Genomic DNA, 15482 nt, shown 5'->3' with positions numbered 1-15482 from the left:
TATAATGCACATCCTTATTTTCCCCTCAAGAATGTGGGCAAAAGTGCGTATTATACACGACAGAAGACAGTATGTGGGTTGTCAGAGGACACAGGGCTCTTGAGAGGGAGAGTAAGACAAAACTCAAGCCTTTGAAGCCTGGTCCAGGGTTTAGCCACATGCCCTCTGTGTGTGCAGGTATGCACGCGTCCACCCTGGGCGTGATGCAGGGGACCAGGTGAGGCTGGTGCATACACTCACTGGGCCTCGACTTCTCCCTTGGGGTCCCAGACTTCCTGACCTTGCTCTTCCTGTTACATCCTGCTTCCTCCTCCTTAGGGAAATCCTGGAACTACCGAGCACCAATGCTAAAGATTATGTTGGCAACAAGGAGGCCCCATGTACTGAGCCCGTCATTCAGCTGTTTATCCACTCACTGGGTGCTTACTGAGCCTTGCCGTGTGCCAGGCACCAGGCACCGGGCACAGGTAGGCAGTGAAGATATAAGCAGAACATCTGACCTCCGGGAACTTCCACTCTAGTGGAGGAGGCAGACAGTAACAAGTAAGCAAGTAAAGAAATGAGTGCATATACTTAGCTACACACTTTAATAAACCTTAAGAAGGAAATGAACTGGGTGCAGCAATAGAGAATAACAATGTGAGACTTACTTAGAAAGGGTGGCCAGGGGAGGTCTGCCTCAGAAGGTGACACTCACACCCTCTCTCACCTCCCCAGACTACAAGTGAGCCCTCAGAGCAGGCTTGGGACCTGCCTGGGTCCAGGATGGGGACCTGCACTGCCAGCTTCTTGCTTGGCATGAGATATAGCAGGATCTCCACGTCTCAAGCAGCCCCCAGAGGTTGGCCCAGGGCACAGGTGGCAAACACAAGGCCTGCGGGCCAAATCTGGCCCTCCACCTTGTTTTTTCCTCCACCTTGTTTCTACCCGGCAAGCTCTCGCTCCTATTTAAAGGTAGTTATATGTATACAGCCCTAAAATTACATTTGGTCCTTTTGAAGGCAATTGGGAGGCTGATGTGACCCCTGGTGAAAATGAGTTTGACACCCCTGTCCTAGGGGAAGAAGAGGGAGGACATCCAGGCCATTCGCTTGGTGACTTGGGGGACCAGCTTTTCTTTCATGGCGCCGAGTCCAGGGCCCTGTGGACACCTTGGATGTTGGAAGGCGGCAGCCTCCCTGCAGGAGCTCTCAAGTGCCACCCATTCCAGCCCCTCCTGCCCCACCTCCTTCCCTTCCTCCCCATCTCTTCACCTGGGAACTCCTATGCCAAGTCCCTCCCCTGTGAGTCTAGCCTTGGCTGCCTCTGTGGCCACTGGAATTTATTTACCTGGCTCAAGAATCACTGAGGAGAGAGGGAAGGGGTCAAGGCTGAGAGAGGACCTAGGTCCTGGAAGAGAGGACAGAACCCTAAGGAGGGCTGGGGCGGGGCGAGGCTGACCAAACACATCAGGGCAGGAGAAAAGGTGCGGAGGAATCTGCCCTGCAAACTGACGGAGATATCAGCTAGAAGGCCGTGTTCCCGGCTGGTCCCCCTGCTGTCCTCCCCTTTCTCCCCTCAGGAAGTTAACTTTCTCATCAGCAAGCAGCCTGCAGACCTCTCATCTCCAGCCTCTCCGGGCAGCACCCAGAAGCTGCTGGCTGCAGGAAGGTGCAGCCCTTTCCTTAGCTGAGAATTAGAGGAGCCCTCATGTAAGAGAAGAGGCCCATCTGTCCCCGCCTCTGCTGGCACTCCACCTGGGCCTCCTTTAGGCTGCTGGTGCACAACCTTCTGGGCTGAGTGCCTAGCTCAACCCTAGCCCCTCCACAAACCCCAAAGCAGGGTGGGGAGGGGACTTCTCCTAATGAGGAGGGCCCTGGGCTACATTCACCCTCCCGCCCTGTCTCCAGGCCACTTCCTTTTTTCCTCCTGTTGCCTGCAGGGATTGGAACCCTGGTGGTTAGAGACCTTGGGCCTTCAGGGCGAACCTGTGCCCTGGAGAGAATGAGGGGTGCCCTATTCCCTTTCAGGGCTCTGGCCCTGCAGTCATCCCCAGTCCTTGAAGTTCCATTCCTCCCTGCTCCCCCCAGCACCCAGGATGGCAGGGAGAAGCTGGGGCAGGCTGGGAGCCACAGGGTCGGAAAGAGCCCGGGGTGGGGGAATTCGGGACTGGGCTGAAACCAGCTTGTTTTGCTTGCCCCACAAACCTGCACGGGCATCCGCTGCGCCCTCTGGGGCGTTCAGGTTGTGGAACTGCTCTCAGAATGACAGGCTGGTGGCACCCAGTTGGGGCAGGGGTGGGGGTGGGGTGAAGGCGGGGAGCCCCAGGCAAGGGGGAGCTGGAGGGTTAAAAATAGCAGCAGCCGGGTTTCAGTTAGCAAATGTGGAGGCGGGGAGTTGGAGGCGGGGCGGGTGGCAGGCAGTGTTTGCCCACAGCGCAGGGCTGTGTTTCCCCTGGGTCCCAGGAGTGAGTCACGGTGGAGCCTCCGAGGAGGTGCTGGCACCTCAACTCTGGCGCGAGGGGCACGGCACAGGCTTGTCTCTGGGGTCAGGAGGATGTGCTTCTTCCTTCCGTGCCTTCAGGGCTATCTTGAGAATGGAGCCAGGGGGAATGTCAGGTGGGGGTGGGGGGGAGAAAAGCCCTGGGTTTGGAGGTTGTTCTGAGGCCAAAGACCTGGGTTTGAATCCCAGCCCAATGGCTGCGGGAGCTGGTGCGAGGTTGCCAAGAGCTCCAAGTCTCTGTTTCCTAGTCTTTCAAGTGGATTTTCAAGTGGAGATTCTCTCACACGCATGTGTAAGCACTTGGTGGATTCTAAAGTACCCGACAGATGTTAATTAGGACAGATGTTAATTAGCACCGTGGATTTGCTGTGCCCAGTACAGAGCTTGGTGGGAGGGCCTTCCTGTGAGGACGCAGAGGGAGGCCCGGCTGAGCTTTGCAGGGCCCTTCTTTCTCCTGCAGAGGGGCTCCCTGGGCCTCAGTTTTCTTCTCCTGCAATGGGAAAATAATAGTAGTTTCAGCCTCATGGAGTTGTTATAAAGATTAAAGTAAGTAACCTTAGTACCGTGCCTGGTATGAAGTCAGTGTACACAGAACATCTGTCATCATTATTAATGTTATTTTTCATATTTTTGAAGGTCAGGGATAGGGAATGCTGAAGGCATGAAGAACAGAAACTGGGCCCAGCCCCAATTCACAGAAAAAACCAGGCCAAATTCACTGTTCCAGATTCCTCCACCCATCAGGGCCTGGAGCAGCAGGCGTCTGGAGCCAGAAGTCATGGGGTGGACGCCCTCTCTCTTTCACTTCACTGCTACCAGTGAGGCAGGGCTCCGGGGGACCTGAGGGTCTCCCATCCAGCTGGCACAGGGCAAGGGCTGGGACGGGACCGCCCCCAATACCGTGCCAGCATCTGCTGGGGTGACCTTTATGTCAGCCCCTCCCTGGCAGCTCGGAAGAGGAACATGAGGCAGAGGAGGGATGGGAGGGCCAGTGATGTCAGCAGCGAGCATTCCCGGCACAGCAGCCCTGGAAGAGGCAGAGGCACTTCTCTCGGGAAGTGATCAGTATTCAGCCTGCAGGCATTCACGAAGTCCTGACTTTGTGCCCAGCCCCGTGCTAGGTCCTCTGCATGATTCAGGAGAGGCAGAGGACACTGGGTCGTAGATCACGCAGGTCCTCAAAAGATACGTGGTCCCAGAGTCTGTATGTAGAGTTGATGAAGACCCTCGTGGTCTGGGTCCCGGGGAAGCAGAGGTCGCATCTTGACCCTGCAACCCATTGGCTGTGCCACCTTATATTTATGAGTGTGAGCACGTATATGTGTATATTCTGTTTTTGTTATTATAGAGGCAGACAAGCAAAAAATGCCAAACTAAGAAACACCACAGCACCACCGTCAGAGATCACTGCCGTTTTATCTCAGGGCACATCTTCCCATTTCATGCTGCCCCTGGTTCACTGCACTTTCATCAGGATGAGATGACACCATGGGCGCTGTTCCTCCAGTCAGTGTCCTCCGCCTTCTACTAGGGTGCATTTTCATGTCATCATTTCACCGAATTCCCAGTTGGCGAGAAATTGTCCTTCACAACGGGTTTGTCCAAATCGGCTCCCAGGACCAGGCCTCTAGCAGTTATGTTCCCTGAAGCCTGTGTGAGCACCCTGGCTGGGTGTGCAATCCGGGGGAACCCGGCTCATCAGTCAGGGGCAGCCCTGGCCGCAGAAGGGAATCATATCATCTGCAGAATCTACCCTGTGGACCTCGGCCATCTTCTAAAATAACAGGCAAAATGAGGGGACCACCAAGGCTTACATGGGACGACCATCTTGGGTGTATTTACTGTCATCAATATTAACGCGGCTTCCCTGTCAGTGCCAGAATTCATCCATAGCTTGTTGCTATTCACAGACTCATACCAATGACACTTCAGGCCATGGAGTGAGCCAGAATCCCCGCAGTGGCCTCCGCCTTCTCCACACCCAGGGGCAAGAGTGCCAACGGCCCTTTGGCTGTGTTCTTAGTCCCCAGGAGCCTGCGGTGAGGGTGGGTGGTTCCTGAGCGCTGCTGGATGCTCCGTCCCTTCCACCTGCCCACAGGTGTAGTGTGTGTGTGTCCTGAGGAAGAGAGGGAGGGAGGGAGCAGGAGAGCGAGTCTTCCGGGGAGAATTTGCTCACTCTGATGGGGGACTTACTGTGGTTACGCAACCTGCATTTATACAGGCCTGACGGTTTCCAGAGAGCCTGTGATCCTCCCCTGCAGCCCTGGGAGGTTCGCTGGGCTGGTTATGCCCTGCTGGAGGCAGTGCACAGGAAACAGTAAAATGGTAACACGTACATTAAAAAGCAGGGAAAATATAAGATGGAAACAGAAGTGAAGGTGGGGCTGTGGAGTGCCTCCTGGAGGCAAGAAAACATGTGAGGGTCGCAGACAGAGATTATTCTCTCTGCTTTTAGTTTTTGTTGTTGTGGATACTTTCTGGATGGAGGGCCAGCACACTGTGGGAACATGCTGGTCCTGGGAATGAGCCCCAGGCCTGCAGTCGCTGGCCCCAGCTGGGCCCCAGCTGGGCCCTGTCGCCCTCCACGGAGGTGGGTGGGACCAGTTTTACACACCAATGGCGTCATTATGAGCTTAGGTTCTGGGATCCCAGAAAACCTGCTTGCTGTCTGTGTGACCTCGGCAATTTTCTGAACCTCTCTGAGCCTCAGTCTCCTCTGTGAAAAGAGGATCATGACAGGTCTACCTGACCAGGGTTGTTGGGAGGCCCAGATAAGGCAGTCTGAGAGAGAGGCCTCAGGGACCAGAGCCCGGTGCACATTCCACACATGGATGTCGGTCATTACTAATGTTAATTTGCAATTATACTATGGTCATCATTAATACTAGTAGTGAAGTGACTTAAACTTTCCCCTGGCAGTCTCCAGGGTGGCTGAGTGGCCGCATGGGCGGCACAGGTGAGAGGAGCTGAGGAAGGCCCGTCGGCCGTGGGGGGAGGCCGACAGGCAGGCAGGTGGGAGTGGGGCTCAGACACAGCGAGGCAGGGTCCAGCCAAGGAGGGTCTAGAGGCTGAGGGAACAGCAAGGGGGGCAAGTGAATGAATATGAGACTTCTGAGGGGAGGAGAGGCTCTGAGAGGCAGCCGGGGGCCGGCCAGCACGCTTCCTGCCGGGTGAGCGCTGGCCCTTGAGAAAGACCGTCTGGGCCCTGCTAGTGAGGCAGCAGCTGCTTTAAGCGGGGCACCAGGGGGTAGGGGAGTGGGGAGACAAAGGCAGAAGCTGACAGAGCCTCAACCCTTCTCCCCATATTACCGGTGGGGCCCCCATCTAGACCCTTCGGGATGTTTTGTTTGAGATAGGGAAGGTGGTGGTTAGACATCCTAGTGAACTCCTATCTCAGGGGTTGGAGCTTCTGGTGCCAGGGAGTGAGAGTGAGTGGGAATGCTTTGGGGACCTGAGGAACCCCGGGGCAGTCTGGACCAGGGGTGCTGGGACTGGGGGGCCTGCCTGCTCAGGAATTCCCACAGTGGCAGGCAGGCCCCCTGCTGTGAGGAGACGGCTGAGGGTGACAGGAAGTGGGTGCTGGCCTCCCTGAGCTCTGCTCCACTCTCCCCCCAACACCTTCACAAAGAGCAGGCAGGGGAGCACTGAGTGGTAGGTCTGAGAGGGCCCCGGAGGCTGGCAGGGCATGAAGAAAACCCCGTTTTTCTTCGCCAGAGGACAGTAAAGCTCTTTAGAGAGTGCTAGTCCCAAGAATGAACAGCTGCCCACAGTCAGAGTGGCCCAGCTCTCCCTGCCTTAGGGTCCGGGGGTCTCCATCCCTGAGGAGTGGCAGGGAGCCGACTAGAGGACTTGGGACAGGGGCAAGGAGCCAGAGAGGACGCTTTTCCCACCCCCGGAGAGCTCAAGCTGCCGCTGCCATGGTTACGTCTGCTTCCTGTTTGATTCATCTCAAACACCAGAAGTGGGGGGGGCAAGGCTCCCAGCTTGGCCACCACTGCGTGGGGCTGTTTACAACAGCCGCATGTGGGATTCCCAGAAAGAGACTCCAAACCGGACATCCTGCGGCTGCAAAATACCCAGGTGTCAAGAGCTAAAAATAGCTGCCCCCCGGGCCCCAGCGTGGGGAAAGGGGCCTGCTTGCTGTGAAGCCAAAGGCCAGAGGGCCAGCTTTGCGGAGGGCTTGCTTTGTGCCTCTCACATCCAGCTGCAGGCCCCTCGCCTTGGGCTGACAGGAAGCATTGTCTTGGCAGGCCCTGTCCCAGCCACTCCCCTGGGAGTGTAGCCTTCATCCCCGTGGGCAGCTGGCCCCTCTGCCTGCACTGTGGACCTTGCTTTGGGGTGCTAATGAGAGAGCCTCGGAGGGACTTGGGAGCTTCTAGAGAAGGGATATGGCAGAGCACCTGAGAGCAGGGGAAAAGAAGCCCATGCTCCTCCAAGCCCCCCCACCTGCTGCCAGCCCCACGTTCCCCTGTGAAGTCTGAGATTGTGACGTGGAACCCGGGAAGCCAACAGTTACTCGCTGTCCAGAAAGGTGATTCTTCGGGATCGTCTTCATGGGGCCCCAGAGGTGAAATAGGCAGCTTCTGCCCTCTGACCGGGGGCGGGGTTTACTGCTGGTGCTGGTCTCTGGGGGGCCTGTGTGATTTTTCTATCTTCCTCTGTGCCCAGCGAGGCCCCGCCTTTGTTCTCTCTGTGATGGCCCGTGGAGTGAAAGTGCCGGGGAGGAGCAATGGAGTATATTGGTTGCGAACACGGATTCTGGAGCTTAATTGCCCGACCCAGGTCCCAGCTGAGCCTCTTCCAGGTTACGTGACTTCAGACAAGTTATTTGATACTGCTGGGCCTCAGTCAACTGATCTCTTTAATGGGGATAAAAACAGTAACCACTTCGTGAGGGTTAGATGAATTAGCACATGTAAGAAAATCACTTAGAACAACTTCCAGCAGGTAGTCAAGTATGAGTTTACACAAGTTCAGATGGAAGAAAGAGGGATGAGACCAGTGGGGGATGAGACCAGTGGGAGAGGCAAAGGATAAGAGATGGGGCTGGGGCTGCATCTGGGAGAAAATGGACTGTGGTAGAGGAGGGAGGATGGAATGCTTATGCCAGAGTGGAGGCCGAGGACAAGTTCAAGGGCAAGCAGTATGAATCACAGCCATCAAGTCAGCACCTACCACATGCTAGGTGCTTCACACGCAGCATTGCTAATCTCAGAGGACTGCTTCCAAGCAGATTTTCTTATCCTCTTATTTCTTGGGCAGCTGAAGCTGAGCCAGGTTACACTGTGTCCCTGGCTCTCCCTGCTGGTCACTGAGGGAGTCAGTTCGAACCCAGGTCCATCTGACCTGGAAGCTGATGTCCTCTATCCTCTGGACTCTCACTTGCATCACTTCATGTGGCAGGAGTTTCCAGGCAGCTTGCAGCCCTCTGAATTCCGAATAAATCTGAGCAATAAGCCGCTTAGTGCCAAGAAAATGAGTAAGAGAATTTCTGGAAGGGGGAATACAAGAAACTGTTTAAAAAAAGAGTTGATTCTAGGAAAGTTCAAGGGAGTTGGATGAGTAAGAAACTTTGTTTCATATGTTTTGGGGCTCTTTGAATTTTTTTTAGTATCTGTAAGCAGCAAACTTTTTCATTTTAAAAAAATTGTGACTTGTATTTGAAACTCCTTGAAAGTGAGAACCAGCTTTCATTCCTATTTCCGTCTCTTCAACTCCCGGATGAATGACCTCACCTGGACTACTCAGTACCTGCGCCTGGGATTGACTTTTGGATTCCCCCCAGCAGTGGCCTGGCCTGGCCTGGCTGTACCACTGACCCGCTAGGGGACCATGACCTAGCCCCTTGCCCTCTCTCCGCCCTCCTCTGTGAAGCAAGAGTGTGTAGGCCTGAACAATCTGAAAGCCCCATCAGGTCCTAAAGTTCTCAGGTTCTGACAGCCGAGTGCCTTCAAGAAGAGCTTCTCTGTGCTCAGCCCTCTCTGTGTGTCACAGAGGCCTGGCAACCGTGATGTCCTTTCTTGTGTTTATTTGGTTTTGGATCTTCCTCCAGCCATCTCTCCTCCAGCTTTCCTCTTCTCTGCCAGCCCAATACGGAGTCAAGCTTTGTGCTGCCTGTTTCAGGGAAACAGAACCAGAGCCGCAACGTGGGGTGTCAAGGGGGTCAGCCCGGAACCCAGTGCTTGGCCTCCTGCGGCTGCCTGCTTTCCTCCGGCTGCTGGGCCTGGGTCTTCCTGCTGCTCCTTTGAGCTAGTCAGGAAACCAGGCAGGCGGAACAGCTGCAAAATGGCTTTGGAAGTGTCGGGAGGGGGCTTCTGGGTGGCAAAGCCCTCCCCCTGACAAAGGGCCTGCCGCACCTGAGAGAGCAGGTGGTCAGGCAGGGCTCAGGTTTCTGTTGGGCAGGTAAGGCCCAAGGCAACAAGGTAGGAGGGGAGACCAGCTCATGCAGGTGCCCAGGGACAGAAGAGTGGCCTTTGTGTCTGTCTGCCCTGGAGGTTGCCGAGGGCTGGGGTGCACACGTGAAGCAGGATTTCTGGGGCTCTCTGATTCCGGATGAGAGCAGGTGTTCCGGTGTGGGGAGCTGCCGCTGTCAGCCCAGCCCCTCAGTGCCAGGTACACTGCGTCTTCAGCCTGACTGCAGTTGCTTCCCAAGACAGTAGAAGTGGGGGGTTGCCGGGATTCCAAAAAGAAGGGGTCTCCACTCTGGCCAGGGGATGTGCAAGGGTCCATTCACTCCTGATCGTATTTCAGTTTCACCCCAGATTAGTGGTAACAGTGCTCTGAGAGGGCTTGAGGAGAAGAGGGGTCCCAACTTCATCCCCAAACCTGGGATGTGGGGTGTTCACTGTCTGGTTTCACTTCAGCCACTGACTGGGTGTCTTTCGATACCTTTCCTCCCTCTGGGACACAGGGGAGCTGTGCCCCAGGTCTTGTCTCTGTTGCTCTGGGCTCTTCTGAACTCAAAGGTTGTCAAGCACAGAGCCAGGGAGTCAGGGGAGAAGCAGAACTTCTTCCAGGAATTGCTTTTGGACACAGCTCCTGTTGGCAATGCGTCCATGGGTGCACATGCATGTGTGGGCTCTCATGTATGCCCACAAATTTTCTGAACAGAATATAGACCACCGATCAGCATCATAAAACATCTCTCTGGGGCCAGGTAGCAAACACCAGAGTTCAGGGCCATTAGTTTTTGTCCTGTGCAGAGAGTGCATGGTGTACAGAATTCGTGGTTACCAGGGGAGTGGCGTGCAGAGAACCTGGCTCTGTTCCCAAGCATGAATGCTGCTGACCAGCCCTCAGGCAGGGACGGAGGGAGACAGGAGAGAATCCCCTGCAGGCAGGGGCCTTAGGGCTGACATGCCTCTGAGAGTGCACGCTGGAGCCTGGTTCAGAAACCTCTCTTGAGGGCCCAGGTCCTGCAGAAGAAAGAGGAGGTCTTAAGGGATAAGAGGACCTGGGGTAGAGGTTGCCGCGTCCTGGGGTGGAGAGGCTGCCTCTGACACCAGTATTCCTCGGGGCTCACAGACCCTGAGAAATATTCATGCTATGTCCTAGGCAGGGGGCCAGGAGAGAGTCATTATGTTCGAATCACCAGTTTCTAACAGAGCCTGCTGTGTGCCCAGCAAGGTGTTGTGTGCAGATGGGCACAGCTTGCAAATGATGCCCCACAGATGATAATTAATGGAGTGTCCATGTGGTAGGCACAGAATGGGCACTGTGGCCAGCCAAGAGAGGTCAGGGTGAGCTTCATGAGGATGTGGGCTTGGACTGGACTTCAAAAGATGGGCCGAATTTGAATAGGTGGAGTGGCATTTCTCTACCAAGCATTGCCATTTAAAGTGTGGAACCCTGGCCTCTGAAGGCAGATGGTGGGAGTCCCTCTTTGCCTAGAGTCGCCCCCTCCCCCAGCAGCGCCTGCCTGCAGGGAGTTCTCCTTTTCAGCTCTGGAAGAGGAACTGGGGCTGCCCCTTAGACAGACCCAGAAGCACAGCCCTCACCCACTGTCCTCCAGAAAATACCCCTTCTGCCTGAAGAGGGCTTCCATGGGTTCACCAAGTGCCCCCACCAGGCGGCGTTCCAATCTCCTGGCCTCCTGTCTCCTTGGGTCTGAGCTGGGACAGCAGGCTGGAGAGTGTCCATCTTGGGTAGATGGCCTCAGGACTCATCTGTGTCTCCCCCACCCTGTCCAGTCTCATTACTCCTCAAGGCCTCTCTGCTGTTGACCAGCTCTGGCCCCACCAGGGGTTTCATGGCTTCTAGTGGGAGGGGCGACTGGGCTGGGCTTAAGAGGCTGGGACAGGTGGCCATTTCCACAAGGAAACACTTTGGTTTTCAGGTTATTTGTGAAAAAGGCTGAGCAGTTGTCTCGGGGAGCAGGCTGTAGGGCACAGGACGGAGCAGGAGGAGAAAAGGGGTGCCTACTCTGGGGTCCTCGGACTATGCATTCCACCACTTCAGAGCTCCCACCAGATCTGACTTGACCCCTGGGCTGAGATCCAGCCCCTCTCGAACTGTGGAGCGTCTGTGGGCTCCCCTCCCCTTCTCCAAGCCTGCTTCTCCCTCTCCCTTCTGGGGTCTTTGGCTTGGCCTCCACAGGTCTCACCTCCTAGCCTCCTTTCTCTTTGGGCTGCAGGAGTCTAGGCCCAGGAAAGACTGTATCTGCGTACACTGGGAGGACTGAGGGCATTGTTAGGTGAGCTGGGGCCTCCTTGGGTTCCCGTTGCATCCTGAGCTCCTTCATGCAGGGTGAACTGAGTCGCTTAGATCAGATGAGGAAGAGTGAGTTGAGGACTGTTCTGGTCCAGCATGGGAACCGGAGGGAAGGAATGGGGTAGAGACTTCTCTTTTCAGTTAGTTGCTGGTGCAGGTGCCGGGTTTTGGAGGGCTCCAGCTGGACGGGGCCCTCCTGCAGTGGCAGGGTGTCTGCCTGGCTTAGCCCTCACTCTTCCCCCTCGCCTCTCCACAGCCCCTTCACTCCAGCTCTCTTCTCTCTACAGATGGGACCCAGGTGACCCCGGGTGCCCATTGCCCCAGGCCCCCTGGCACAGGTAAGCATCAGTCCTGAGGGAGACTGTGGTGGGAAGTGGAAGATGAGGGTGGGAAGTGGAAAATGAGGGTGGAAAGGACAACAGAAGCATGAGGTGCTGAGTGGTGGTTGGGCAGGGGAGCTGGCTGGTCAGCCAGAGAGGCAGGAGGTTGGGGTTCCAGGGGAGAGGGTGAAGTCGGGGTTTCATGGGGAAGGGGTGAGGAGTGGAGCTAAGGCGGAAACTCTGGATCCAGGCTGGCCCCAGTGCTAGGAAGCATGACAGGAAGAGGACAGGCAGGATGCTCCTCTTGTCCTGGCTGGATGCAGTGAAACAGGAAGGCATGTAGGAAGCTAATGTTTATACTCAGGTCCCGGTCTCACATCAGGCTCATGTTCTTGACTGTTGGCTCTTTGTCCTCATGCCAGCCCTGCAAGGTGGCACGGCAGCCCTTGCAGGATGGGAGGGTGCCTTGTGCTGCTCCGACCAGAGGGGGAGGACCCCTCTTTCCGGTTATCTCACCTTCCTTACCTCCTGCCCTGGTTAGGACAGGCCTGTGGCCTGGGGCTGGGGCTGGTTGCAGGCTGCCTCCTCCTTAACTTCAGCCAGTATCCACTTTGGGCCCACTAGGTACATACCTGATGCCTAGTAGTTATACGTGGCAAGGAGAAATGAAGGCCAGATGTCTTCTTTGCTCCCATCCTGGCTGCCTAAAAGCTTATAGGCAGGCTGGGGAGCTAGGACACAGAAATAAAAAGAGTAATAATAGTAGACTCTGCTATGTGACCAGTGCCAAACAAGGGGACAGCTGATTCTTGTGTTCATCCATCCATTCAGAACACATTAAACTTACCACCTATTGTTATTTAGTCTTCACAGATGTGAGATTTTCTAAAAATTAAATACAGAAACTAGGAAAAGAAAAGAGGAACATTAATGAACCCTGTCTTTCTGCCAGGGCACCTCCCTGGGCATTTGGGGGAGAGAGATGTCTTCATTGATTCGGCTGGTATCTATTAGGTGCCTGTTATGTGCTAGGTGCTGTTCTAGGTGCTGGATAGGGTGCAATAAACAAGTCCCTGTCCTTGGAGCTTAAGTCAGGCATGGTCCCCACCCACGCTGTGCATACAGGGCACAGAACTGTCAGCATGATTGAAAGCCGCAGGGCCCTGGGCTGGGTCCAGGGAAGTGCAAAGACTGGCTGGGCTTGGAAGAAAGGGTAGGATCTGGAAAAGTAGACTTGAGCCCTGGCCAGTGTGGCTCAGTTGGTTGGAGTGACATCTAATAAACTGAAAGGTCACAGGTTTGATTCCAGGTCAGGGCATACGCCTACATTGCAGGTTCAGTCCCCTGACACCCCACCCCATTGAGACATGTGCAAGACGCAACTGATCGATGTTCCTCTCTCACATTGATGTTTTTCTCACTCCCTTCCCTCTCTCTAATCTATAAGCATATCGTTGGGTGAGGATTAAAAAAAAAAGGAAAAAAACGTAGAATTGAGGGCTGAGAACAGCACCAGGAGAGGGACATTGTGAGCAAAACTCAGAGGACAGAAGACGTGGGCTGTGATGGGATGGGAGCTGATGGCTGTAATGGAAGGTTTGTATTCAGATGTAGGGGACAAAGTTAAGAGAACCTGGGTTAGCACCAGGTCATTCAAATGCTAAGTCTCCCTGGGAGCCATTCCCACATTCCCAGAAGCCTTTTGCTCTGGAGGCCATTGCAGTGCTGGGAGTGAGGGATAGGGCCGCTCACCGTCTGTGTGTGGCTGAAGCCACTGGCCGCAAGTCCGGTGGCCTGCCTTGGCTTCCTCTAGGTCCCTCTGGCATCATCAGGGGAGTCACCCCGGGAAGCCAGGACACCAGATGTAGAAGGACTGAGACCCTTCCTGGGGCCAGACTGTGTTGGCGTTGGAGGCCTAGACTCAGCCAGTGAGACTCTGGGTTCCCTGGATGGACGAGTGAACAAGGGGTCAGGGAGTCAAAGCTGTGAATTGCCTGCTACGGGCGCACCTGGGTGCACAGCCTCTGGCTCTGGTCTCCTGGCATCTGGAGAGTTGTGGGGGCACCTCCTTGCTCTGCTCTTCTCTTGTCTCTGTCTCACAGTGTGAGAATATGAGAGCCAGTGCCCCTTAGCGACAGTCTACTGTAGTCCCCTCCCCTTTGCCCATGAGAAACCCCCCTGAGGGGTGACAACTTCCTGAAAATCAATGGGAAAACCGAGCTGGAGCACTGGCCTTGGCAGGCTCTCAATCTGCCCGGAGCTGGGGGGCCTTCACCTGAGCCTCAGCTTCCTCATTTGGGGCAACAGAATAGTGACGAGCATCACCCAGGGCATAGTGGGGGTGACGCGGTTGGAGGGTTTTGCAGCCACACGTGTATGTGTTCTGCACGTGTTAAGATAATGACTAGTAATGGTTGAGTTGGGCCTAGAGGTCGCTTTTCCTGGCTTCCTGGCTGGTGCTTGCCGTAGTGCCCTCCAGTCCCCCTCGTCCTCGGGCCCTGAGGACAGTCTGGGGCTGCCCTAATGGGGATTGCTCAGCATTGGCTGAGCTGAAGGAGGCCTCTCCAGAAAGGTTCCAGTGCTTGTGCGCTCCCTCCGAGGGCACCTGCTCCCACACCCGCCTGCCTCCCCTTCTCGGGCAGTATCTCAGGCTGTGCAGCCCAGCCTGGCTCAGCTGGCTGTGCTGGTGGAGAACCTGGTCCGGCAGCTAGTTATAAATAGCCCCTGCACCCACAGCCTTGGCAGGGTGCTCCTGGCATGGGTGCGGAGGACACTTGAGAAGAGGCAGCTGAGCTGTGTCCTCACCACAGCAGGCCCAGAGCTGGCGTGAGGGCACCTGGGAGCAGGCTCCATGGGCACATGGGCTGTGCAGGCCTGGGGTGGCGGCCAAGGCTTGGCTGTAGGTTTGAGGCACTGCTTCCTGATCCTATGGCCTGGGACAGGGTAGGGAAGGGAGGGTGGTGACCTAGAGGGCCTGCGAGGCCCTTTGGGATTGGAGGCTGAGTAAAGGGGGTTGTGTACTGGCCTGATCTCTTTGAGAACAGCTCACTGGGGGCAGCTGGGCCAAATCCTTATTCCAGAGGGGCAGAAAGGAAAGAGAGGGCAGGGCTCAGAATGTACCATCAAAGGGCTCTCAGCCCATCTCTAAGTCCCCATAGCCCCAGCCTTCCGCCTGGAGAGGTAGCCTATTTAGTGGCAGAGCAGGTGTTCAGAGTTAGAAGGCTCAGTCCAGTAGCTGTGAGAGACTTACCCCTGTGGAGTTTAGAGCGCCTCCTTTCTTACGGGTGAAATGGAATTGAAAATAAGCACCTTATAGGACTGTGGTGAGGATGTAGTGAGGAAAAGGACCCAGAGCCTGTTCTCTCATTTTGAGTCAAGTGAGCCTGAAGGAGGCTGATGAAGTTGTAACCGTGCACCTGCAGACAAACTTTCCAGTGGACTCTGTTCCCTCCGTGTGTCCTCAGGCTGCCCCAGGCCCCGTGCAGACGCGCCAGGCTCTCAACCCCAGCCCATGGACCTGCGGGTGGGCCAGCGGCCCCCGGTGGAGCCGCCTCCGGAGCCCGCACTGCTGGCTCTGCAGCACCCGCAGCACCTGCACCACCACCTCTTCCTGGCAGGCCTGCAGCAGCAGCAGCGTGCGGTGGAGTCCATGAGGGTAAAGAGAGCTCTCTGTGCACGAGAAAGCCTTAAGCTCAGCCCCCAGACATCCTCCCTCCCTTTAGCCTTCCCCCAGATCCTTGTCTCAGTCCTCAACTCCTTGCCCCTTCCTGGGCAACTGGCCCTGCCCACAGCTCTCAATGGACACGCCGATGCCCGAGTTGTCGGTAGGGCAGCAGGAGCAAGAGCTGCGGCAGCTTCTCAACAAGGACAAGAGTAAGCGAAGTAAGGATGGAGGCCGCCCTGGCCCAGTGTCTATGGCTCACCCACCTGGGCATGTAAAGGCTGGGGTGGGAGGGACACCAGCTTGGGTCT

General features: G+C 55.8%; 1 protein-coding gene across 5 annotated transcripts in view; it reads left to right on the top strand.

Annotated features, from left to right (window-relative positions):
* Positions 1 to 15482, top strand: part of HDAC7 (histone deacetylase 7) — a 41576-nt gene that overhangs the window by 9803 nt on the left and 16291 nt on the right. For 3 of the 5 annotated variants that reach the window (XM_037061124.1, XM_037061119.1, XM_037061123.1), the window contains exons 2-4: positions 11478 to 11528; positions 14975 to 15165; positions 15302 to 15392. In XM_037061124.1, coding sequence (XP_036917019.1) covers positions 15022 to 15165; positions 15302 to 15392 — 235 coding nt within the window. In that variant the 5' untranslated portion in view covers positions 11478 to 11528; positions 14975 to 15021. The remainder of the gene's footprint in view (positions 1 to 11477; positions 11529 to 14974; positions 15166 to 15301; positions 15393 to 15482) is intronic. The other 2 variants (XM_037061120.1, XM_037061122.1) reach the window with 2 other exon arrangements.

This window comes from Sturnira hondurensis, unplaced genomic scaffold (genome assembly GCF_014824575.4).
Source record: "Sturnira hondurensis isolate 20B ecotype Veracruz unplaced genomic scaffold, ASM1482457v3 Scaffold0013190, whole genome shotgun sequence".
NCBI classification, from domain to species: Eukaryota; Metazoa; Chordata; class Mammalia; order Chiroptera; family Phyllostomidae; genus Sturnira; species Sturnira hondurensis.
This window is presented reverse-complemented; position numbering and strand designations above follow the sequence as displayed.